The sequence below is a fragment of the Pectinophora gossypiella genome, chromosome 18, assembly GCF_024362695.1.
Source record: "Pectinophora gossypiella chromosome 18, ilPecGoss1.1, whole genome shotgun sequence".
NCBI lineage: Eukaryota > Metazoa > Arthropoda > Insecta > Lepidoptera > Gelechiidae > Pectinophora > Pectinophora gossypiella.
The window spans coordinates 10,812,024-10,838,738 of record NC_065421.1 but is presented as its reverse complement, the minus strand read 5'-3'; the positions used below and the strand labels follow the sequence as shown (position 1 = coordinate 10,838,738).

The window sequence follows — 26,715 nt, the reverse complement described above, 5'->3', positions numbered from 1 at the left end:
CATGAGCAATATCATGTACCCACTTTAGAACCCTGTCGCACTATCATGTTTGACATTTAATGAGACTTACTGTTTAATTTGTCAAAAGATAATGTGACATGGTTTAATAGTGTATACATATTAGTACACGTGACCGTACTTATCCCGTACTTACGTGTACGTGTGAAAGTGTAGTGTGTAGTAATATTACGATATTTAAACGATTATTATGGTCTCACTTGCTTCTTTAGCTATCTTGTTTATTTCTATTTTGTCCTTGTGGTGATGTTTTTAATCTATTAATTGGTTTAAGTATGTATTGTTCAATCCTAAGTTCTGTCCTTTTCTACTATATTGTCATGCTATGTACACTATTTTTTGGATTGTAAACTAGTTTTAAACCTGTTCGAGTTATATCATATGTATTGTTTACAATCTGTCTGTGTACCTTTCTAATAAAATAAATAAGTTATAAAAGAGGAGAATCTTTTTATTCTATGTCAATGTACAACACTTAGAATAATTCTATTCAACTCAGGAAATCCCAAAAAGCATACTAATAACTTGATAAAGATCTTTTATTAATTGTCTTCTTCAGGTGACTGTAAGCTGAAGGTTGTAAGATCAAGAGGTGCAGGTGAGGTCGACGAAAGGAGAGTCGACATCGAAGTAGATGTGGGACGTCACCAGCCCAGGGTTGTCTGCCAAATTGTACAAGCACTGCGGACCGCTGGGGACGATGGCCTGCGAACATAAAAACAATATTATATACCTACAAACTTTGTAAACATTTTCATTTAACTAGCTACTAGCTTGACAAAAACGTAGTGTACCTCCACAACTAGCGTGGTCGGTCTCTCGAAGACATCGTAGCTCTGCTCGGGAATCTGGCCGTAGCTGACCAGTCCGACTGCCACCAGCTTGCCCCCGTGGAACAGCGGGAACCACGGCAGCAACGTCTCCGCCGAGCACTCCAGGCTCTCTGACATGTTGTAGTAGTAGTGAAGACCTGCAAGAAACATTGAACATTATTGGAACGAATCGGCAAGTGACGGAAAACAATTGTTTAGAACAACATTTGAAGGTGGTTATCTCTTCGGATCGGATTGTTATCTGGTCCGATTGAGAGAGTGACAGCCGTCACTTCACTTACCCATGCCAGCAATGCAAGCCTGTTCGGTGAAGAGGGTGCTCGTGATGTCTTCAAAGGTCTTGGAGATATTCATAAGCTCGCCGTTGAAGCCTGACACCCAGATGCCGTCCAGCTGCAGGATGCTGTCGCTGCTGCGAGCTGCGTAACGTTCCTCCTGGCTCGTAGCCAGAAATTCTGAAATACAAGGTTTGTGGGTTACAAGGTGCTATTTAAAGACGGTTGGAAGCACTTTGAACGGTTTCCGTACGAATTTGCATCGTAGATACCTACGTAGTGCTAATGGTCTATGATGAACAATTTGCAGTATGCACCCAGTGTGCGCATTCTTGTAGCATTTCAAAAATTAGGATCGTTCCTCTGTGTTCGTACGTTTATGTACGATGCATATCCTACGAAACAGAGCGACCGGCGGCCTTGTGCTTCATCAGTGTGTCCTTATATTTATTTATTTATTTATAAGTACTTACATAGAATGGGTGACCACAAAAAAAAAAGTTTTCATCTCGAGCTCCTCCGTGCTTCGGAAGGCACGTTAAGCCGTTAGTCCCGGCTGCATTAGCAGTCGTTGATAACCACCAATCCGCACTGGGCCCGCGTGATGGTTTAAGGCCCAATCTCCCTATCCATCCATAGGGAAGGCCCGTGCCCCAGCAGTGGGGACGTTAATGGGCTGATGATGATGATGACTTACAGAGATGTTTATGTAGATTATTTACCTTCTGATACGAAGTAGATCTGAGTAGCGTAGTAAACTGTGCCGTCATCTGAGGGAGTCCACTTGGTGAAACCTTGCACTTCCCAGTCGTAGATGCTGTTGGTGTACTCGTCAGTAGGGAACTATCGAAATTACATTGTGAGATATTAATTTTATTGCATCATCTCACCACTGAATTACTCTCTAATTGTTAAGATGGGGAATGATCTTCTTCTATCGTGTGGGTTGTGAGGTGGATTACCAACCCCATCAACCCTGGTGTCAGGGTTATTATTGAGCCGCCATAGGCCACTGACATGGCTCATGTAACGACTACGTGTACTTAACCCTTTCACGGGCAGAGACTATGGGTCATTGATGGTTTATAATAGATAGTATGACACCTTGGAATCGGAACGTCATTAGACGTTCTGTCCTTGAAAGTGTTAAATCAGTAAGTAGTAACCGGGACCAACGGCTAAATGATGAATGCGGCGGGAATTATATACATAAGCAATTTTCTCGATATGATATAAGTTTGTTTTGACATACCTTATTGTAGATTTGCCTCGGACTCGGATGGCATTCGCCACTTGACCGGGAAGACTCGATCAGTGGTTAAGTACTTTAAGGAAGCAAGTGATTGTACAATAGGCAGGTGTAGCATGTTACTCACAGCTGTCTGGTAGCCGGCGATGTAGCCGGTGTCGTCAAAGAGCACGCAGGACTTCCTGGACTCGTGGCAGTACAGGATGAGCGAGGGCAGCAGGCTGTTCTCTGGGCGCGGGGTCTCCGTCCAGTTGAAGGTCTGACTGGCCTCAGTCACCGTCAGAGGCATCTCGATGAAGTTGTCCGTTAATGAAATCCCGAAGCGCACTAGATAAACGATATTACAATATAGCGCGTAATTAGGTAGTGCAGTATCCTAAGTCTAAGATAAATTATGAAATTCTGATTACTAAATAAAGACAGATATAAACTGAGGAAAATAATTTTCTTTTTTCTATTTAACTTATTTTTGAATAAGTCCGATATTTTGTCACAGTGTGCTTTTTCATACAAGTTTCATAATAATAATATTAATCTCGTGTTTTTGCCTTTAGTAAAAAAGTAGATTAGGAAAGTACATTCTCCTTCTTCTTATCGTGTGGATTGTGAGGTGGAATACCAGCCTTATCAACCCTGGAGTCAGGGTTATTTTTGAGCCGCGAAAGGCCCCTGAAATGATTCATGTAACGACTACATACTTACATGAGTAAGTAGTAACCGGGACTAACGGCTTAACGTGCCTTCCGGTGCGTGCAAACAGTGCGTATTTATTTTAGTTGATATTGGAAAAAAGTCGACGTGAAACTTCTTACCTTTCAGACTCGCCGATGCTGAAAAGTTGAAAAAGAAAACATTAGTTAATAAATAGTTTTATTTAGGTAATATTCTTAATAGCCATAGAGCAACACGGACCTACGCGGACCATAGCTCACGGAGAAAGGGGATGAGTACGGGGAGGGGAATAAATTACAGTGCATAAGGTGGAAGAGTAGGTATTGAAAGCTCACCACATGCGCCTGCGGCGGTGGCCAGGAGGATCAACAGTGCTTGCTTCATGGTGCTTGATGTCACTATGCCTTGCTCTGTTAACGAACATCTTTTATATCACTCTTCTATTAGGTCAAGTGTTTATTTTTCTTTTAAAAAGTTCTAAAAAGCCTTTGCCTTTGCTCTGTTTCCCGCCATCTTTTATATGAATAAGCCCCGATTGTTGACACAAGTGTCGTACGTTTCCGCATTAATAAAAAAATATTATGGTATTGTATTATTTATTAATTTTATGTCAGTCATCGTCTTGTGCAAGACTGTATAAGTTACGTCAAAAAAATAAATGTTTAGTCAGGACATTACAGGCTGATCACCTGATTGTGACTGTAAGATGATCCGTGCTTCGGAAGGCACGTTAAGCTGTTGGTCCCGGTTACTATTTACTGATGTAAGTATTTGGAGGAGGATGAGGTGGATTACCAACCGCATCACTCACATTTTATACCACACGATAAGAAGAAGACCTCTGCCTATCCCTTCGAAAATACAGGTGTGATGATATGTTACGATACATACTCATTTACATTGTCTCTGATAGTAAATGTAGCGAAAATATGCATTATTAATTCATCACTGAGGTCTTAAGAATAAAAAAAATAACAAAATTCGTTTATTTCTAAAACTACAAGCAGGGGGGTTAAAAAGGCCACATCGAAGCAATTCATCGAAAAAAGCGCAATGCAAACAAATGTCAAATAGCAATATTGCTTTTTTAGATAAATAGCCTTGGTGATGTACTATTGTGGGGAGTATACATGTGCCTTTTTAACCGCCCCGATATTCGTGGAAAGGACTTTCCAGTTAACAAGTAATCCGAATACTTGTATTGGGAATGTACCGGAACTTTTCTGTCGCCTTGCTAAAGGGGTTAAATAGGTATGTCTTAGGTCTAATATGCAATAGGTAAATAGGAACTTATGCAAATTATAATCCTCATCAAATGGTCTTCTTCTTCTCTTCTATCGGGTGGGTTGTGAGGTGAATTACCAACCTCATCAACCCTGGTGTCAGGGTTACTATTGAGCCGCCAAAGGCCCCTGACATGGGTCATGTAACTACTTACTTACATCAGTAAGTAGTAACCGGGACCAACGGCTCAAATGGTAATAATGATGATAGTAATGGTAGGTTACCACCCCATCATCAAAAGTCATAGAGCAACACGGACCTCCGCGGACCGGAGTCCAAAGAACGTCATATTTACCTAATTTATTCTATTAGCGTTTTTTTTTTATTATCACGTGCTCAGCGGTAAAGGAAAACATCGTGAGGAAACCCACATTCCCGAGCAATGCATTTTCGAAAGTATACATGTGCCCTAACCTGTATTGGGCTGGTTTTTCCTTCGCGGGTTGGAAGGTCAGACAAGCAGTCTCTTCTGTAAAAAACCGGACCTGTCAAATTTTCAGTTTAGGTAAATGTAATCCCCAGTTTGGTTAGGACATTACAGGCTGATCACCTGATTGTCCAAAAGTAAGATGATCCGTGCTTCGGAAGGCACGTTAATCCGTTGGTCCCGGTGACCACTTACTGATGTAAGTACGTAGTCGTTACATGAGTCATGTCATGGCCTATGGCGGTTCAATAGAAACCTTGACACAAGGGTTCATGGGATTGATAATCCACCTCACGACCCACACAATAGAAGAAGATTAATACATCCAACTTTGATCTTCTTCCTTCGCACCTAACCTTATTTTCATTTTAATGGAATGACAGACTAGCTTATCGAATGTAAAGTTCATTAAATGTCTTAGTAAAACTTAACCATTACCCTATTCTCTTATAATTACTAATTATATTGAGGAGCTCGATGGCGCAGCGGTAAACGCGCTCAGTCTGCGATTGTTGAAGTTAAGCAACTTTCGCAAAGGCCGGTCATAGGATGGGTGACCACAAAAAAAAGTTTCATCTCGAGCTCCTCCGTGCTTCGGAAGGCACGTTAAGCCGTTGGTCCCGACTGCATTAGCAGTCGTTAATAACCATCAATCCGCACTGGGCCCGCGTGATGGATTAAGGCCCGATCTCCCTATCCATCCATAGGGAAGGCCCATGCCCCAGCAGTGGGGACGTTATAAATTTAAAGAAATTACTTAGTAAGTATTTTAACTTTGGCATCACAATATATCTTTGAAAACTTAATATAATATGTAAAAAAACATATTATTATAGGATTGTTTGCAAAAAATAGCGATCGGCACATTGTTAATACCCGGAATAAAAATAAACTTGCTTTACAAGTCAGTCGATTACATAAAATCACTACTTAAATCTTTTAAGGGCCAATGTATACATACGTTTTTACAATAAGATTCCCATTGACATTCAGAATTTGCCTTTCAACTGTTTTCAGACAGTAGTTAAACATAAAAAAAAGGTTATTATAAGGTTAGTGATTATTTAGAAGATAATAATATGAATGCATGGGATTAACTGTCTGAGAACTGTCATTAGGCAGCTAAATTACTCAATTGTATAATAATATTTTATGTTTTTTAAAGGACGTCTAGGGCCCTGTGCCGAGGTTTTTCTTGCAGCTTCTTTTCCCCGGCTATACAGGTTGTGAGAAACTGCAGTAGATTTAGGCGGATGAGACGTTCGTTATGAAAAAAATGACGATTCAAAGTGTAACTATGTTACCTACTGAATAAAGATAATATATTTTTGAATTCGAATTATCTCATTACTCGGGTAAGTACATAATTATTCCAAACTACAATGTAATGGCAGAAGCATATATAAAAATAATAGTTCCTTGATATTTGAATCACATTATGTATAAGTAAAATTATGTCGCTATATTGCTTCTCTTTATTTTCATCAAATAGCATAATAACGGGTAAAAGATGTAATTGTGCCTGGGTGTAATAAAAAAGGTCCTCATACTTATAAAAGATGCACTTTTGTCTTTGTTTTTGGGTTATGACCGTTATCCATGAAATTAGGAGGTTAACGAAGGAAAATCTGTACAGCGCCATCTATATTGTTTTTGGAAAACGTAGCCTGGAAAGTTCTACGTCGAATTACTATTTTAATAACAAATCGTGTCCTTTAAAACCTTCAGTGGTCCCCTCATCTGCTTACTAACGGCAATATTTAACGTCGCCATGAGCAATTACAGCTTTTCACATCAGTGTAGACGCAATGAGACACTTTCCGGGCTAGGTTCCCTTACATTTACACTGCGTACAGTCATGATCAATATGATGTACCCACTTTAGGACCCTGTCGCACTAACATATTTGACATTTAGTGAGACTTACAGTTCAATTTGTCAAAAAAGTTAATGGTACCAAAGTGTATAGGTACATAATGCTCATGACACTACGTGTTATTTACGTTTGCGTCACATTTAGGATACTTAGGTACTTTGATTTTTATGATTTTGGTTTGTTTCCCTTTTTTGTTAACAATTTTTGATCTTGGTTTTCTTTTTGTTTTGTTTTTTTTTTTCTAAACCTAAAAACGATCAAAGTTACCGCCCTATACAACCGGGAAGACAGCAATAGGGCTAACATGCGCACGTGATAAAATTTTGTCATTTTATCGATTCTGACGATATAATTATTCTATTTTATTACATTCTCTACACACCTTGTTGCCCTATTCTTCTTCTTACATTTATTATTTGAAGCGCTTTTCATCCATCATCATTAATTTAAGAGCCACGCTCTTGTCGGTGCAGCATTTACCATGCTACTTTTCTAGAGAAAAATAGGGCAGTGGTTTCCCTCTTGCCTTCCCCATGCATGCAGCGCTTTTAACCCGGTCAAAAAATATTCGCTGTCTTTGTCTTCAAAATGTTCGTTTACGGCCGCCTTCATTTCCTCGTCACTGGCAAATCTCCGTCCTCGGAGGTCCTTTTTTAGACTCTTCTTCTATCGTGTGGGTCGTGAGGTGGATGACCAACCTCATCAACCCTGGTGTCAGGGTTATTATTGAGCCGCCAAAGGCCCCTGACATGACCCAGGTAACGACTACATACTTACATCAGTAAGTAGTAACCGGGACCAACGACTTAACGTGCCTTCCGAAGCACGGATCATCTTACTTCTGGACAATCAGGTGCCTGCAATGTCCTAACCAAACTAGGGATCACAAAGTCATTTCTCCCCACCGGGATTCGAGCCCGGGACCTCCGGTTCGTGAGCAGAACACTCAACCACTGGACCACGGAGGCCGTTTTTTAGATTGCAAGCCCGGTTGATCCACAAAAAAGTATCAACGTAGGCGTGTCGACACATGTACTTAGAATAGTATTCAACAAAATATTGCTGCTAGTTTTGTGCTTTTTCGGAGAAAATCGCATCCGCGAGTTAAACGCCTGGAGAAAAATATGGAGCAATATCTTACATGGCATCCTGTTCTGTCATAGGGTTATTTGTTACTCATTATTTTTTCAAAGAGTGGGTATCTAAGATTATGTTAACAGTAACTTATCTAGGTATGTTTTAATTGTACTTATACTTAATAATAATCATCGTCTCATTCGAAAAATGTACGGTCGAATAGAGAACCTCCTCCTTTTTTGAAGTCGGTAAAAACCTAGCCTAGCCTATTGGAGATAGTTTAGCATCGATCGCGTTACTTTATCTTCTTCTATCGTCTGAGTTATGAAGTGGATGGAACCTCATCAACCCTGGTGTCAGGGTTTTTATTGAGCCGCCAAAGGCCCTTGACATGATTCGTGTAAGGACTACGTATTTATATCAGAGAGTAGTAACCGGACCAAGGGCCTGCCTTCCGAAGCACGGATCATCGCACTTCTTACATTTCATCTTACTTTCGGCGTTAGTCCATGGCATTGGTGTATTATAGCTAATTACTTATTATAGTTCCATGGTAAATGTCTTTCCGGCCAAGTAGTTAATGCTTCCGGCCAAGTAGTTAATGCCATCTGCGGCAAATCTACAATAAGTCACGTCAAAAAAAAAAGGTAAATATCTGAATGTACCGGAAACAATGACGAAAATAAATCGTTGTACTGTAGCAGAGTACAAACTCTGCACTGGCCTTTCCTTCTTACCGTCAATCATTTGAAATTTCGTTAAGTTCTTGTTTGTGAAGTGCTAAGTAATAAACTGTGTATTCCTGTTGGTGTTTATTGTTTCCTTCGCTATTACTACTCATCCTACTCTCCTGATACTACTCTGCCAGCACGTCGGGGCTCCATCACCACCCATCGAGCCGCACTACTTATCCCATAAGTACGTGTAAGATGATCCGTGCTTAGGAAGGCACATTAAGCCGTTGGTCCCGGTTACTACTTACTGATGGAAGTTAGTAATCGTTACATGAACCATGTTAGGGGCCTTTGGCGGCTCATTAGTAACCCTGACACAGGGGTTGATGGGGTTGGTAATCCACCTCACAACTCACACGATAGAAGAAGAATACGTGTACTTACGTGTGTAAGTGTAATGTGTAGTAATATTACGAAATTTAAACGATTATTGTGGTCTCACTTGCTTCTTTAGCTATTGTCGTTTTGTCCTTATGGTGATGTTTTTAATGTATTAATTGGTTTAAATATGTATTGCTTTAATATCCTAAGTTCTGTACTTTCTACTATTTTGTCATGCGGTGTACACTATTTTTTGGATTGTAAACTAGTTCTAAACCAGTTCGAGTTATATCATTGTATTGTTTGCAATCTGTTTGTGTACCTTTTTAATAAAATAAATATAAAACAACTTATATATCGTCTTATTGTATGTCAATGTACGAGTAGAATAGGTACTTAGAATAATTTCTATTCAACTCACGGAAGTGGAGAAATTCACAAAAAAACATACTAATAACTTTGTAAAGATCTTTTATTCATTGTCTTATTCCGGTGACTGTAGCTGAAGGTCGTTGTAATCAAGAGTTATTGAAACAAGCAGTTGAGGTTGAGGGAAGGAGAGTCGACATCGAAGTAGATGTGTGACGTCACCAGCCCAGGGTTGTCTGCTAAATTGTACAAGCACTGCGGACCCTTGGGGACGATGACCTGCGAACATAAAAACAATATTACATATCTACAGCCTTCGTAAAAACATTAATTAAACTACCTACTAGCTTATGCTGTAGTGTACCTTGACAGCTAGCTTGGGCGGTCTCTCGAAGACGTCGTAGCTCTGCTCGGGCATCTGGCCGTAGGTGACCAGTCCAACTGCCACCAGCCTGCCCCCGTGGAACAGCGGGAACCACGGCAGCATCGTCTCCGCTGAGCACTCCAGGCTCTCTGACATGTTGTAGTAGTAGTGACGACCTGCAAGAAACATTAAACATTATTAGAACGATTCGGCAAGTGACGGGAAACAATTGTTTAGAACAACATTTGAAGGTGGTTATCTCTTCGGATCGGAATGTTATCTGATCCGATGGGTGTCACTTCACTTACCCATGCCAGGAATGCAAGCCTGTTTGGTGAAGAGGGTGCTCTTGATGTCTTCGAAAGTCTTAGAGATCTTCATAAGCTTGCCGTTGAAGCCTGACACCCAGATGCCGTCCAGCTGCAGGATGCTGTTGCTGACGCGAGCTGCGTAACGTTCCTCTTTGCTCTTAGCCATGAATTCTGAAATACAAGGTTTGTGGATTACAAAGTGCTATTTTGACGACCAGCACTTTGAAAGCGTTTTCGGACGAATTTGCATCGTAGGTCTATGGTGACCAATTCGCAGTTTGCACCCAGTGTGCGCACTCTTGTAGCATTTAGAAAATTGTGATCGTTCCCCTGTCTTCTTACGTTTATGTACGTTGCAATTCCTACGAAAGGGTGTCCACAGTGCGACCGGCGGCCTAATGCTTGTGCTTCATTAGTATATCCTTATAAGTACATAGATGTTTATTTAGCTTATTTACCTTCTGATACGAAGTAGATCTGAGTAGCGTAGTAAACTTTGCCGTCGTCTGAGGGAGTCCACTTGGTGAAACCTTGCACTTCCCAGTCGTAGATGTTGTTGGTGTACTCGTCAGTAGGGAACTATCGAAATAACATTGTGAGATATTATTTTTTTTGCATCATCTCATCACTTACTTAATTACTTTCCAATTGTTAAGGTGGTGATTGATATAAGTACATAAGCAATTTTCTCGATACCATAATGTTTGTTTTGACATAACTTATTGTAGTTTTGCTTCGGACTCGGATGGCATTCGCCACTTGACCGGGAAGACTCGATCAGTGGTTAAGTACTTTAAGGAAGCAAGTGATTGTACAATAGGCAGTTGTAGCATGTTACTCACAGCTGTCTGGTAGCCGGCGATGTAGCCGGTGTCGTCAAAGAGCACGCATGACTTCCTGGACTCGTGGCAGTACAGGATGAGCGAGGGCAGCAGACTGTTCTCTGGGCGCGGGGTCTCCGTCCAATTGAAGGTCTGACTGGCCTCAGTCACCGTCAGAGGCATCTTGATGAAGCGCTTCGTCAACGGCGCACCGAAGCGCACTAGATTAAGTATAAATTATGAAATTCTGATAAAAGTACTAAATAAAGACAGATATAAACTGCCGAAAAATATTTTCTTTTTTCTATTTAACTTATGAATAAGTCCGATATTTTATCTATGACGTCACAGTGTGCTTTTTCAAACAAGTTCCATATTGATTTCGTGTTTTGACGTTTAGTAACATAGTAGAACATTGATAATTACGTATAATATGTTGTTGGTGTACTCGTCAGTAGGGAACTATCGAAATAACATTGTGAAGTAAGAGTATTGCGCCTCTATTGGTTTACCTTATTGAGATGGAAACTAGCCTATTCGAATAAATAACAATATTAGTTCCTGAGGAGTTGGAAGGTATTTAATAATGAAACAGCGCTTGCTCCGACCTCCGTGGTCCAGTGGTTCAGCGTAGGTCCCGAGTTCGATTTTCGGTGGGTACATATCACAAAAAATGACTTTGTGGTCCCTAGTTTGGTTAGGACATTACAGGCCGATCACTTGATTATCTGACAGTAAGATGATCCGTGCTTCGGAAGGCACATTAAGCCGTTGGTCCCGGTAACTACTTACTGGCGTAAGTAAGTAGTCGTTACATGAGCCATGTCAGGGGTCCTTGGCGGTTCAATAGTGACCCTGACACCAGGATCGATGAGGTTGGTACTCCACCTCACAACCCAAACGATAGAGCGCTTGCTCCTGCGCCCCGCTTGCTGACGTCATGCGCTATGCAGTGCGTGCAAACAGTGCGTATTCATTTTAGTTGATATTGGAAAAAAATCGACGTGAAACCTCTTACCTTTCAGACTCGCCGATGCTGAAAAATGAAAAAAAAAACATTAGTTAATAAATAGTTTTATTTAGGTAATATTTTTAATAGCCATAGAGCAACACGGACATCCGCGGACCATAGCTCACGGAGAAAGGGGATGAGCATGGGGGGGGGGGGATAAATTACAGGACGTAGCCTCTTTTATTTTATTTTTATGACATGACTTATTGTAAATTTGCCGCAAATGGCATTATCTATACTTGGCAAATGGGGAGTGCTGAGGGCTCTTACCCGGACATTGGTCAGTGCATAAAGTAGAAGAGCAGGTATTGAAAGCTCACCATATGTGCCGGCGACGGTGGCCAGGAGGATCAACAGTGCTTGCTTCATGGTGCTAGATGTTACTCTGCCTTTGCTATGTTTCCCGCCATCTTTTATATGACTCTAATAAGCCCCGGTTGTTGGCACAAGTGTCGTGACGTTTCCGCATTAATAAAAATATTATGTATATTGTATTGTAATTTATTAATTTTATGTCAGTCATCGTTTTGTGCAAGACTGTCTAAATAAAAACAGGAATTTGCAAGACAATAAGGCTTGTTTGCCAGATAACAACGCATTATTAGGCTGAGTGCAAAAATGTACCTGGAGACGAGTGCGTACGCATACTATACACCTTTGCCTTCACCTTTGTTTGGTCTTGGACCCCATACGAATCCCGCCGGCGTGGTTGACCATTTTTCCCCCAAAAAGAAAGAAAGAAGGTATTTATTATTAGAGGACGCCACAGTAACCACTAGGGTCGATTAATTATTTCAAATATTTTTCCTCTCAGACGAGGTTCGCGCTCAACTGGGCCTGTCTTAAACGTTGTTCCGGGTGTAAGCCTTCAGCGCTCCCCATTTGTCCGGCCAAGTAGTTAATGCCATCTGCGCCAAATCTACAATAAGTCACGTCAAAAAAAATATTTGATCAGGATATTACAGGCTGATCACCTGATTGTCCGACTGTAGGATGATCCGTGCTTCGGAAGGCACGTTAAGCTGTTGGTCCCGGTTACTATTCACTGATGTAATGTGGAGGAGGATGAGGTGGATTACCAACCGCATCACCCACACTACCCACACGACAAGAAGAAGACCTCTGCCTACCCCTTCGAGTATACAGGCGTGATGGTATGTTATGCTATATACACGTTTTCAATGTCTCTGATAGTTAATGTAGCGAAAATATGGACTATTAGCAGCGTGGTGGAGTATGCTCCATACCCCCTCCGGTTGATTGAGGGGAGGCCTGTGCCGAGCAGTGGGACGTATATAGGCTGTTTATGTATGTATGTATGGACTATTAATTAATTCATCACTGCGGTCTCAAGAATAAAATAAAATAACAAAATTCATTTATTTCTGAAATCACAAGCAGGGGGCTTAAAATGGCCACATCGAAGCAATTTATGTAAAAAAGCAATATTGCAATTTGAAATTTGCGCATATAAATGTATGTGCGCAATTCAAACAAATGTCAAATAGCAATATTGCTTTTTTAGACGAATTGCCTTTGTGTAGCCTTTTTAACCGCCCCGTCTTAGGTCAAATTTGCAATAGATAAATAGCAAATTAATTTGCTTTATGCAAATTATAATCCTCATCAAATGGTAATAATGATGATAGTAATGGTAGGTTATCACCCCATCATCAAAAGTCATAGAGCAACACGGACCTCCGCGGATCGGAGTCCAAAGTCCGTCATATTTACTTTTTTTTTTGGTTAACACGTGCTCAGCGGTAAAGGAAATTTAAACATCGTGAGGAAACCCACATTCCCGAGCAACGCATTTTCGAAGGTATGCGCCCTAACCTATATTGGGCTGGTTTTCCCTTCGCGGGTTAGTAGGTCAGACAGGCAGTCGTTTCTGTAAAAAACCGGACCTGTCAAATCTTCAGGTTAGGTAAGCGGACTCCGTGAAAAACGGGATAACGCTAGGGAGATAATGATATATTTCATCAGAGAGGAAAGTAGGTACCATTTTTGAAAAGGAGTCAGAAAGTAAGTAGGTTTGACAAAAAGTGTTTAATATCCAAGTTCGTTAAATGATACTGTCCTAAAGCTGTAAAAAAACGGAATAATGCTAGGGAGATGAATGACGTCACATCCGCCATTTTGACTCTCATAACTTAATGGCCCCGATTCCTGGAGACACCGTCTAATTTTATTTTAAGTTATATCTGTCATTTTCATATCCGTCGAAAAGGAAAGGGACGGATGATTCACAGCTCTTAATTTTAGGAAGAATGAGTAAATGAACGTGTCGGATTATTGACTGATGTAAAATTTTTAGACGGTTGGTTTAGATTTGTGCTTAAAATTGACGTGTGTTCCATAAATTTTATGCTTGTCGATTACCCGTCCCTTTCCTTTTCGGCGGATAAGAAAATGACAGATATAACTTAAAATAAAATTAGATGGTATTTACAGGAATTAGCACCATTGTAGTGTCAAGTATTCGAATCCTAGATGGGGCTCTAAACCACTACGAGTTTGAATTCATGTTTGGATCATTAGTAACTAATATCACGTAGTTTCGAGCACTTGTGCCCGTTTATTGACGAGGAGGGGGTGTGGCTATACACCTCTGCCTACCCCGTCGGGGATACAAGCGTGATGCTGTGTTAATACCTTCTTTCGGCCATATCAAATCGAAAGCAAGGAGATCATCTGCAAACAGACTCCAACGGTAAACTCTTCTTGGATGCATGGAGTCACCTTCATAAGTATTAGACATTTCTTTTTAGTTACTTATTTATAGTTTAGTATAAGTATGACACAATTTTTGAATATAAGTATACAGGCTGTTAGTGACATCGTAACGAAAACTTTCAGGAATGATTCAGGTCATATTTCTGAGTTGATATCAAGTGGAATTTTGCATCGCAAGAGTATGGAACGGAAAATAATTTTAAAAAAACACTTAAAATTTTCATGCATTTTCCGACAGGAATTTCCACTTGATATCAACTCAGAATCATGGTCTGAATCATCCCCCTGAGTATTCGTCACAATGTCACTAACACCCTAAGTATATCCTTGTTTATTTTTTATAATTGTCCATAAACTAGGATACATTTACTTTCTTTTGAGATTCTAATGAAATCATGGCGGCTTAAAGTAACTTTGACGTAACGTCTCAATTGTTATTCAAGATTTTGTTATTCAAAATTTGTAATGGCAAATTCAAATTATTTGTAATCTTTACAACATTATGGAGAAAATTAAAAAATATATCTGACCAATGAACTCATATAACTTGAAAATTGTCGCCAAGACATGGATTTATGTGAAGCTCTTACTATTACTAAATTATACGTTGACGATGAACGCAGCTACCTCCTTATCGAATGGAAATTGAATGCATTTGAAATGTATTTGTACACAAGCGACGGCAAACTCTGGAAAGGCAGGTTCTCCAAAAACCGTATGTATGGGTTTAGTAAGAACTTGCACTTGAGCGGAGAAGAATACTTTGACAAAGTCCGTCGCTGTTTATCACAGTACAACGAAGACTATGTATACGAGATGAAAAGTGGTTTCTTCTATTGGAAACGAAGAATGAACGATTCACTCATCTTAGAAGGATTTTTACCAGTAGAAACTACTCCTACAGAAAAACACCCAAATTTAGTTGAAGTACTACTGGCAATAAATAAAAACTTAAAAGACAAAGTCAAAGATTACCACTCCAAGTACCATACGATCAAAACGGACTTTCAACAATGTCTAAAAGATACGGAGGAATTCTTGAATTTGAAAATAGAGATGGAAAAGTCACTTTGTGAAAAATTTCTTAACTTAGTAAATACAAAGAAAAATAAGTTAGAAAACGTAAATGATAAACTTAATTCGAAACTAAAAGGCGAAAAAAGCATAAAAAGCGAAAAGTCGCCGACGAGGGGTGAGGTGATCCTGCAATAAGTGGGGTAATTCTATAGCGGCCGCATTTTGTAATTAGTAAAAGTACTTCAATAGTTTTTTGGTTTCAAACGTCTATTTACTTACTTTGTATGAAATTCGAGTGTAAACCAAAAAACTCAAATTATGTGAAGTCTAACATAAATAGAGTAATTAAGTAGGAACGTGATGAATTATAGAACACCAAAAATTAAATTATGATTCGATTTATGAACTTTTCTGTAATTGAAGGTCGTGTTATGCAACAAATATTGTATATTTTATTCAAACGAACAATAAATAATTAAGCACATTATTTGCACAAGAAATATTTACAATTCAATTATTTATTTACCTAGGTATCTAAAACGTACATAATATTATATCTCACTAAGGTCGTGTGGTTTTCCGGCTTGCGTTTCAAGTAGAGGTACCTATTGCCGGTTCGATCCCCAGTATTCGTTTACTTATGAGGGACTTTCCAGGCTATGTATATTTATTATTTTATTTTATATTTATTATATTTATTATATTATTTATTATATTTCCAGGCTTTCCAGGCCGTGATTTATGCATGTTCACATCTTGTTCTATCCTATTGGTTGTGAGGTGGATAACCAACCTCGTCAATCCTGGTGCGAGGGTTATTATTGAGCCGCCAAATGCCCCTGACATGGCTCATGTAACGACTACTTATTACATCAGTAAGCAGTAACCGGGACCAAAGCCCATTGCTTTTTAACTATTGTGTCTGGAAATCTTGGCCTTACAAGGATGAAACAAAACAATTTAAAAAATATTGATTAATATGGCCATCACTGGCACGTTTATCCTTTACTAGGGCAGGCATAAATAAAAGAGGTGGTAGCCGTTCACTCAAAAGTTAAATACCTTGAACAGCTGATTGCTACGTAGTGTTGTGCAAATTTGAATTTATTACATGAAGACCTGGAATTCAATTGCTCATAACTAATGCAAATATGAATTTAGGCGGCCAATACTCTCGCATGTGATTTGTAGATAGTGACAGAGTAGGCACACTTCGGGTTGATACCCCCGTTCCGTTACACCCTGTATTCCTCAAAACATAGATGGCGCTGTACAGCCTTACGGTACGGTACTGTGGGCTGCCTTCGTTTAACTTCTATTGCATCTTATATCTTTGCTTTTGGGTATAAATGATGACCCTAGTTAAATTATATCACAGAGGTACACAAACACATTTTCCGCCCATTACTATTCTGATCGAAGCAATATAGGTAGCAACATAATTATTTACGTATCTGGTCCAAATATAGAGCAAGAACTACTTTTATTTTTCCTGATGATGATAAATGAAACGATAATGGATGACAAAGCCCTACCCTCAGAGTTATTTGTTGTTTGGTTATTTCGCAGCTTCTTGGCACGAAGCGAAAATCGATAGGTACACAGCGGTACACTTTGTTTATTGAATATTCGAATGTTTCCCGAGTAACTTTATCAGAATCAGATCACTAACCAACCACAACCATGTCGTTCACGATCCCGCCAAAAAGCCCAAAGGCCCGAAGCCTAGAGCAACACTCAAGCAAAAAAACTAAAAGTCTTGTTATTTTTTTTTTTTTTTTGTTTTGGTTTTCCCCGAAGGGTAAGGCAAAGGGAACTATGCCCATACAGCCATGTCTTACGTATTTTTTTTCTTGATGATTGATGAAATGATGAAAGATGATGATGATGAAACCTAAGCCCCCACCCTCGGAGTAGACTCCTACTCCGAACCCCAAACGAATTAACTCAAAAGTCCGCATAAACTAAAAGTCTTGTTATGTTCTAAGTTACTTCTTGTTTCAGAACGATACGGCTGCTGTCACAATGACAGCATCACAAAACAAAACAAACTCAAGTTGCAATAAAATGACAAAATAATGTCGAAAAAATCTCCTAAAACCACTAAATTTTTAATGAAAATGGACAATAATATATGTATCGCCAAATACAACATCAGAGGGAAATTTTATTATGGTAAGTTTGACTGGAAAGAAAACGAACACGACTTATTTCACATAAAATTGTATGATGGAAATTACTGCTGGACCGGGAGATTTTCCAATGAATTCGCGGAGATTTTTAGGAATGAAGTCGATGAAACTGTAGAACAATATCGGGAAAGTGTTAAGGATTGTCTTTCGCAGAGCAATAAAATGTTTGTATACGATTTTGTACCTCTTCCCGATAATCCGACATCGGCGACTTTTAGTTGGAAGAAAAAGTTTGATGGAGAGGTTCTACTGGTTCACGGTTCCGTCCCCGTGCACCAGGACCAGTCGAAGGAAAATAAAGATTCACTCATAGACATACTACTACAAGAAAACAAAGATCTCAAACTACAACTTCAAGCCTATGATATGAATATTCACATGTTGAGTACAGAACTGCAGCAGAGCAGGACTGAACTGGAGAAATTTATGAACATGAAGACATCCCTAGAAATGTCAGTTTATGGAAAATTTGTCCAGTTGTTGAATACAAAAAAGAGAAGGATTCAATTATTGGAACAAAACCTGCAAGAGCTACAATCTTGCACTCAAGACAATGAATTGGACTGAAATACCTCAAATATAAGTGCCTATGTTGCAGTTGCTACCTAAAACTAGAAATGTAATTTTGTTGAATTGTGTTTAAATGATCAAGTACAAAGTAATGATTTGGAATAAATTGGTGATCAGCTAAGTTGGCTTCATTTATATTAACAACAATTAATCAACTCATATTTTTATACACTTTTGTAATGTGTGAATTTTCTAGTTTTCTAGTTAGTAAAGTGTTAGTGAATGATGTCACTGGTGTAGATTACTACAGTGGGTTCTGTGGAAAACACTAGGTTTTAACTACATTATTGTCTGATGGACATAATACCAAACTTATTTTCATTCATCACATGGCCCTTTGGATTAGTAATCATTTGATATGTAAAAGCTGGGCTGTGTAAGTGGTTTTCTGTTCTAAAGTTTTGAGAACCCCTGTACTACACTTTTACACACACACTATTATTATTTTTTTTGCAATTTGAGCGGGCAGAACATTAATCATAAGACAATATGCAGTCATTTTCTGTATGCACCACACCTGATAGATAATAAGCCCATTGCATGAAAAGACAGTATTCTAAAGTTATAATCAAACAAAGAAATATGAATTAATAAATTATTTTATTTATTATTATAAAATACACTTTTTACTTCTTAGCAAAAATCAACAATGTATTATGTTGGAAGACATTAGTAGCTTCGTCCGAAGAGTGTAAAGAACTTGGGTTTATTCTTGCATGCGGGGTGGATGCATCTGTCAGAGGCAGTGAGCTCACGAGGAGGCTTGAACGGGATGCAGAGAGACTTGGCTCCCATCGCTGGAGCCTTCACGTCGGTTGTAGGGTCGTCATCCGTCCTGTTCAGAATTCATTCTTAGTAAATATAAACAGGTGAATGGTATAAAATTAAATATAAATAAAATTTTATAGCTAGTAGACAGACAATATGCTGTTAAGGTTTGTTTTACTCCCAGAGAAATCAGCAAATTGATATAAAACTAACTAGAATAAATCCCGTTCCTGGTGGTTAGACTAGAGGGTGGATCTTTGAAGATCATTGGCCAGAAGCATTACTGTAATCCAAAAAATATTCTAGAATCTTGTCTTTATAGTGTAAATGCTTCTATAGTGTAAATGAATTTTTAAATTTCAAATTCGGACTTTAACATTTTTAATTTTATTTAATTTTAATTGTATTATCATTGTTATTATAGTTATTATTATTTTTTTATATATTGGCGACGATTTGATTTTTGCATGCTTACGTGTAAGCTGAAAACACTGGACATAAAATTGTAACAACATCTTATTATACTGTTTTCTGGCAAATAAACTATTCTATTCTTTATGCAAATATCCAATTAGAACTTACGAAAGTTGGCTACATACATGATGTTAGTGACATTGTAACGAATAGTAAGGGGGATGATTTTCTGTGTCGATATCAAGTGGCATTTTCCGTCGCAAAGGCCTAACTGGATATTTACGAAAGGACACAAGGTTCTAGGATAATGATATTGATTTCCGCTGTTCGGAGAACCACTCTAGAAAGTCCTTCTTTATGTACAACCAAGTAGAATTGTTATTATCGATGATCCTAATTCCGGGTATAAATTAAATTACCTGGCGCTATCGTTCTTGATGCTGTCCTCGCAGGGTATATCCCCGCAGAAGGGCGCGAGCAGGATGTGCTTGCGTTCCAGCGCGTCCGTGAAGTCCTCCCACTTGGTCACCAGCGACAAGCGCGAGTCGCGCTCCTTAGTCGCCCTGCAAGTTAGTACATACGTCATAAATAATTAATCTATGTTCAACTATTTAAATGTCAGTTTTTGGCGGGAGGCGGGAACGGGACAGTTGCTTTCTTCATTGAATAATCTAAATAATTAATACGAAGTGGTGTTTTGTGGTTAATGATCGCATTAAGTTAGTCGGAAGACATTCGCGAGTGTTATTATATTGGAGTATTCAATAAACAAAGTGTATCTGCCTATTTTCGCTTCGTGTCAGGAAGCCGCTTCATAACTCAAAAGTTTATGCGGACTTTTGAGTTAATTCGTTTGGGGTTCGGAGTAGGAGTCTACTCCGAGGGTGGGGGCTTAGGTTTCATCATCATCACCTTTCATCATTTCATTAATCATCAAGAAAAAAAATACGTCAGACATGGCTGTATGGGCATAGTTCCCTTTGCCTTACCCTTCGGGGAAAACCAAACCAAAAAAAAAAAAAAAAAATATTTAAATGTCAAATTGCGCCGCGCAAGTGCAGATTGAGCTTCAAAACACACACGCAATGTGAAGGCGGCCTAAGCGTTAGGTCACTTACCAATCACAGAGTTCTTTTCTGAGTACTAGCTCGTCTCCGTAAACAGACTATAGGCATTGAGTAAATATTACGGATAGAGGTGGACCCGCAGTGGAGCAGCGTGGTGGAGTATGCTCCATACCCCCTCCAGTTGATTGAGGGGAGGCCTGCTGTTTATGTTACTATGAATGGTGACTCTCCACCTGGCACCAATATATATCGAGCGCCGACCTCATCCCCTTTGGGTTTTACTTTAGTCCGTAAGCCGCCAACGAGTAAAGGGAAGCGCGCGGACTGTCTGTCTCTCTCGCGCTTACGCGGTAGGCACGCGAGATTCAAAAGAAGTGGGTGAGTGTGTGTGAAGTGAGGGAGTGTCTGTGTGTGTGAAGTGAGGGAGTGAATGTGTGTGTGAAGTGAGGGAGTGAGTGTGTGTGAGTTCAGTGTGTGATTGTGAAGTGGATTCAATTTGTCTCACACGGGTTGAGGATGAACTCTATACGATGGCAAAAACCATAGCTTACCGTTCAAACATCTCGTTCTGGGTCCTCTCCAAGAGGGCGTCGACCTCGGCGGCTGCGCCGGCGCGCTTCAGTGTCAGCTTGTCGCCGTTGAGCCGTCGCACCGCTACTATCTCGCCCTTTGCCATGTCTTTCGGGCCCAGCTCCACGCGGATTGGTACGCCCTTTCGAAATAAAATAGGTAAGTTAGTTGGACGCCTATGTCAGTCGACAATACCAATATACCAGTTTCCTAAGGCAAAGATAAATTATGAAATTCTGATTACTAAATATAGACCGACCTAAGGGTAACAAAAACGTTAAGAGACTTTTTGTAATTATTTCTTTTTATTTTGGTGAAATAAAGTGTATTTGTATTGTATTGTAAACGTTTTATTTTCTCTGTTTAATTTATTTACGACTTTAAATAAAGGAAAATGTAATAATATGTGCGACAGTTTCCTATGTTCTTCTATGACGTCACAGGTTGTTTTTTTTTTCATACAAAATCCATAGTAATTTCGTGTTTTGACGTTTAGTATATACGTGATTTGACTAGTTGGAAACTACCCTAATTGTTATCTTAAGGTAACTAGCCCTCGCGGCACGGCAACCACGCCGCGCGAGGGTTTTGACCAATAGCCATATGACATCTCGCTGCGAAACTTGACACTAGCTTAGCTGTAATTACATTAATACGCTGCGGCATATGGATTTAATAAAATTTACAAAAATTACGTAAGTACGGTTATTGTGTGAGCACCTGTAGCGCGTGGTGATTCATAACGCGGTCGGGTTATACAAATCCACTCGGTCATCGTCGCCACCGTGCCAATCATTGCCGACTTATATATGCAATGTCAGAGTAAGTATGCATCGTTATTTCTGCTCTAACTTTTCGCTCCACTTTCTGATCGCTCATATTCAATTACGGTACGGTACGGATGTTAGTGACACCCTGTATAAGTACCGTATTGGAGCATCCCCCTCAGTACGGCGTCTAACACCCTGTATATCACTGACGTACCACGAAAACAAAGAAAAACCAACCTTAAGCTCCCAATGGTTGAATTTCCACCCCGGCGAATAGTTGTCCCTATAATCTCCTTCAGCGCGGATGCCTCCTGCGACCAGCTCGTCCACCAACTCCTTGCACGAGTCTATGAGCTTCTTCCGCTCCTCCTGAGTGCTCGAGGCCGTGATGCCGCAAGGGACTACGATGGCTTGGATATCAGCCACTCGCGGCGGCAACACCAGACCGCGGTCGTCTCCATGGACTAACACCATTACTCCTGTAAGATAAATTGATATTAGCCCCAATTGGGTCGTGTACTGGATGCAAGATTTACTAAAGAAAGACAGATCTAAAGGTGACAAAAACGTACTCTTTTTTCTAGTTAACTTACTTATGAATTTTAATCAAGAACAACGTAATAATATGTGCGACACTTTATCACTTTTTCCATGACATTAGAGTGTGTTTTTTCATACAAATTCCATAGTAATTTTGTGTTTTGAGGTTTAGTAAAAAGTAACTGATTCGACTAGTTAGAAACTAGCCTATTTCTGCAGACACCTCCTAATTTTATTTTAAGTTATACCCGTATTTTCTTATTCGCCGGAAAGGAAAGCAATACACATTATACACAACTTCCGCCCATAGGGTGGTCCGTATAACCGAAATCCGAAGACAACTTGCAGTCACTTTGGCTTAATCAACGTCTTAATTCCCAAAATGACAACTCACAGACAACTAGACATATTATCAAGAGCTGGTCTTACCGATGGTCCTGGTGGTGAGTCCCCACGAGTTCTGGTAGACGTAGGTCTTCTCCTGCGTGTCGGGGTCGTCGTATACGACCTCGAACATCTTCGAGAAGTTCTGGCCCAGGTGGTGGCTGGTTGCGCCCTGGAACAAACGTCAATGTTTACTATTTATGCAATTTACCTCCATTACAACAATGAGTAGTTACCTAGGTCAAAGATAAATTGTGAAATTCTAAATAAAGACCGATCTAAAGGTGACAAAAAACGTTTACTTTTCTCTATTTAACAAATTTATGAATTTTAATAAAGAAAAACTTAAAAATAAGTCACTTTTTCTATGACGTCACAGTGTGCTTTTCCATATAAATTCCATAGTAATTTCGTGTTTTGACGTTTAAAAGTAACTGATTTGACTAGTTAGAACAGGAAACTACCCAATTAGTGGTTATATTTCAATATAGATAACATTTTACAATAGCTCCAATGCGCGGTACTAGTTAGATCTGTCAAAGTACAGTCATGAGCATTAATATGTATACACTTTGGTACCATATCACATTAACTTTTTTGACAAATTCAACTGTAAGTCTCACTAAATGTCAAATATGTTAGTGCGACAGAGTCCTAAAGTGAGTACATTATATTGCTCATGACTGTACCCACTTTAGGACTCTGTCGCACTAACATATTCGACATTTAGTGAGACTTACAGTTCAATTTGTCAAAAAAGTTGATCTGACATGGTACCAAAGTGTATACATATTAATGCTCGTGACCGTACAGAATCTAGTGTTGTGAGATTCAATAGCATAGTGATGTATCAGTCGAGATCAGGCCGATCGATTCTTTTCTATCTAAATATACAGGGTGTTAGTGACATCGTAACGAATACTGAGGAGGATGATTCAGACCATGATTCTGAGTTAATATCAAGTGGATTTTTCCATCGGAAAATTCACGATTAGTGTCTTTTTTAAATAATTATCAGTTCCATGCTTTTGCGACGGAAAATTCCACTTGATATCAACTCAGAATCAGAATCAACTAATAAGTTGATAATGTGGTAGATTGTACATGTACTTATGTGAAATTAACCTACACCTATTGTTAACATATCATTGTTGATTATCCCATGAAAATAAATAAATCATGGTCTGAATCATCCCTCAAAGGTTTCGTTGCGAAGTTACTAGCACCCTGTATAGGCTGATGAATAACAATCACCTGTATCCCGCGGCCGCTGGCGGGTATGTAGGCCTCCACGGTGGTGGTGTAGTCTCCGCCCGCGAACTTCTCCTTCTCAGTCTTTCGGCCTTTGATCACCGGCACCGCTAGGAGGTCTTCGTACACTTGCGCGTATAGATCTGTCGTGAAAAGAACATTAGATAGAGCGAGGTAAGTACGACATGAGGAGCTCGGTGGCGCAGCGGTAAACGCGCTCGGTCTGCGATTGTTGAAGTTAAGCAACTTTCGCAAAGGCCGGTCATAGGATGGGACACCACAAAAAAAAAGTTTTCTTCTCGAGCTCCTCCGTGCTTCGGAAGGCACGTTAAGCCGTTGGTCCCGGCTGCATTAGCAGTCGTTAATAACCACCAATCCGCACTGGACCCGCGTGGTGGTTTAAGGCCCGATCTCCCTATCCATACATAGGGAAGGCCCGTGCCCCAGCAGTGGGGACGTTAATGGGCTGATGATGATGAAGTACGACATAATAATAGCTTACTTTGTGTAAAAAAACTTATTATAAGATTAATGACTACCTAAATGATAAAAATATCAGGTATTGAATTTAAATTGAGTGTTCCTCTAGTTATTAAACAACTTGTAATGTACCCTCATTGGTTTTTAAAAGATGTGTCGCTGTTGCAGTTTCTTGTCATTTCTTCTCCTCAGCCATAACACCTTGCGAAATGACGTAAATTCAAAAATGTTACATTGACCTTCAACAAGTTTTTCCATGATAATTACGTTGAATAAATGATTCTGATTTCTAATAACATACATACGACATAGTAAGTAATATTTGTGTTTGTGGTTCTTTTTATTATATATTTATTTAAATAAGTCTTCGTGACACAAAAGATGGATAAAATCTGGATGCTAATAGGATTTGAACCTCTGATGGTCAGTTTGCTGCCGCCGGGCTACCGGCTGCTAACCTGCGGTTCACCGGCTTGTTTTTCAATTTTGGAGCGCCGGTTCGAAGCCCGGTACTGGACTTGCACCAATGAATTATGAATTTATCTCTTTTTTTTTGACGTGCTTGAACTACTTGGCCGGACAAATGGGGAGCGCTGAAGGCTCTCACCCGGTACAACGTTTAAGACAACAGCCTGAGGGTGCCCAGTTGGGCGCGAACCTCGGCTCAGGGCGTCGTCTGAGAGGAAAAATATTTGAAAGAATTAATCGACCCTAGCGGGTCGATAGCGATAAGCGCTGAATGAGGGAAATCGTCGACCACGCCGGCGGGGTCGGTATCGAGGTCCTTAGGAATTTATCTCAAGTGTAATTTTCACTAAAAACACAGTTGGCTCTCAAAATACGTCTCACCAACTATCACGTTGAAAACACATAATAACGAGTTCTTACCCTTATTCCCGATAACAGTGTCGAAATATCGGGAGTCTCATATCCCTGATTTAAACGCGGTAAGAACCCGTAATTATGTGTTTTAATTATGATAATAACCGCGTAAACTTAAAACAACGTAACTATCACGTTGGTCTAACAGAAAGCTCGGTGAGGTGTGCTACTTCGGGTTTAAGAAGTACTTTATTTCTCATAAAGAATTATATTCGCTTACATGAGAAAAAATCACAAAATAATATAGAAATATAAAAAGAAAATAAAAAATAGGGTAGTAGTGGGCTGCGATAAAGCGAGCGCACTGCACACAATGCAACACAAATGGTGGGGAGCTATGTTTTACTAGAAGTCGCAAGGAGGCAGATTAGTTCACAAACGCTGATGGAGAGCGTAGAGTTGCCGTTCTGTATGTAGTACATAAACAGCCTATATACGTCCCACTGCTGGGCACAGGCCTCCCCTCAATCAACCGGAGGGGGTATGGAGCATACTCCACCACGCTGCTCCACTGCGGGTTGGTGGAGGTGTTTTTACAGCTAATAGCCGGGACCAACGGCTTAACGTGCCCTCCGAAGCACGGAATCATCTTACTTTTTCGGACAATCAGGTGATGTAGTCCTTACCAAACAAATGATACGATGGATGTACTTCTGACTACCTTAGTATACACCAATATCCCAATACCAATATATCTCTAACTATATCCCAATTGGCGTAGTCAAGAGGTGAAGAACGAAGTACCCACACGTCACCTAGCTTTCTGTTAGAGCAATGTGATAGGTGGTGTGGTGGTGACGTGGTACGTGGTGGTAGGTTAACAATACCGAGTATCTGCAGCACCTCCTCGCCGGCCTCCTCGGTGGTGCGGTAGGCGGTGTGCCCCTCCTGCCAGAGAAACTCGCGCGTGCGCAGGAACGGCTGCGGCTGCTTGAACTCCCATCGCTGAGTTAGGGAACAATTAATAATTCAAATAAGATTTCATAGACTAATATCTTTACTTATTCTACCTTCAGCTATCCATTAAATACAGTGTTAGTGACATCGCAACGAAAACTTTGAGGGATGATTCAGATTATGATTCTGAGTTGATATCAAGTGGAATTTTCCGTCGCAAAAGTATGGAACTGAAAATGATTTTTAAAAATATCATGAATTTTGCGACGGAAAATTCCACTTGATATTAACTCAGAATCATGGCCTGAATCATCCCGCTAATTATTCGTTCTAAATGCGCTATCGATACGATTGTTTTTTGTTCAAAACTATCGATAGACTATCGGCCTCCGTGGTCTAGTGGTTAGAGCGTTAGGCTCACGATCTGGAGGTCCGGGTTCGATTCCCAATGAGGACAGACTGTCCTTTATTTAGTAAGGACATAGCAGGTTTGAATCACCTGATTCTCCGAAAAAGTAAGATGATCCGTGCATT

General features: G+C 39.9%; 4 protein-coding genes across 11 annotated transcripts in view; 2 read left to right on the top strand and 2 right to left on the bottom strand.

Moving 5' to 3' along the window:
* LOC126375216 (uncharacterized) overlaps positions 1-12,012 on the bottom strand; it is a 29,672-nt gene extending 17,660 nt beyond the window's left edge. The window contains exon 1 of the mRNA XM_050022113.1: positions 11,964-12,012. Coding sequence (XP_049878070.1) covers positions 11,964-12,012 — 49 coding nt within the window. The remainder of the gene's footprint in view (positions 1-11,963) is intronic.
* A 2,934-nt stretch (positions 12,013-14,946) lies between these two features.
* On the top strand, positions 14,947-15,591 carry LOC126375095 (uncharacterized). Its single transcript, XM_050021938.1, has one exon. It carries the CDS (start codon positions 14,947-14,949, stop codon positions 15,589-15,591), a length of 645 nt encoding a protein of 214 aa, XP_049877895.1.
* A 1,821-nt stretch (positions 15,592-17,412) lies between these two features.
* LOC126375219 (uncharacterized) lies at positions 17,413-18,279 on the top strand. The gene has a single exon (XM_050022117.1). The coding sequence runs from the start codon at positions 17,475-17,477 to the stop codon at positions 18,153-18,155; it is 681 nt and encodes a 226-aa protein (XP_049878074.1). The 5' UTR covers positions 17,413-17,474; the 3' UTR covers positions 18,156-18,279.
* Positions 18,280-18,739: 460 nt separating this feature from the next.
* LOC126375192 (bifunctional glutamate/proline--tRNA ligase) overlaps positions 18,740-26,715 on the bottom strand; it is a 56,921-nt gene continuing 48,945 nt past the window's right edge. For all 8 annotated transcript variants that reach the window (XM_050022063.1, XM_050022065.1, XM_050022066.1 and 5 more), the window contains 7 exons: positions 26,112-26,229; positions 23,926-24,065; positions 22,717-22,843; positions 21,985-22,226; positions 20,959-21,119; positions 19,760-19,903; positions 18,740-18,993 (listed from right to left, as the gene is read on the bottom strand). In XM_050022063.1, coding sequence (XP_049878020.1) covers positions 18,828-18,993; positions 19,760-19,903; positions 20,959-21,119; positions 21,985-22,226; positions 22,717-22,843; positions 23,926-24,065; positions 26,112-26,229 — 1,098 coding nt within the window. In that variant the 3' untranslated portion in view covers positions 18,740-18,827. The remainder of the gene's footprint in view (positions 18,994-19,759; positions 19,904-20,958; positions 21,120-21,984; positions 22,227-22,716; positions 22,844-23,925; positions 24,066-26,111; positions 26,230-26,715) is intronic.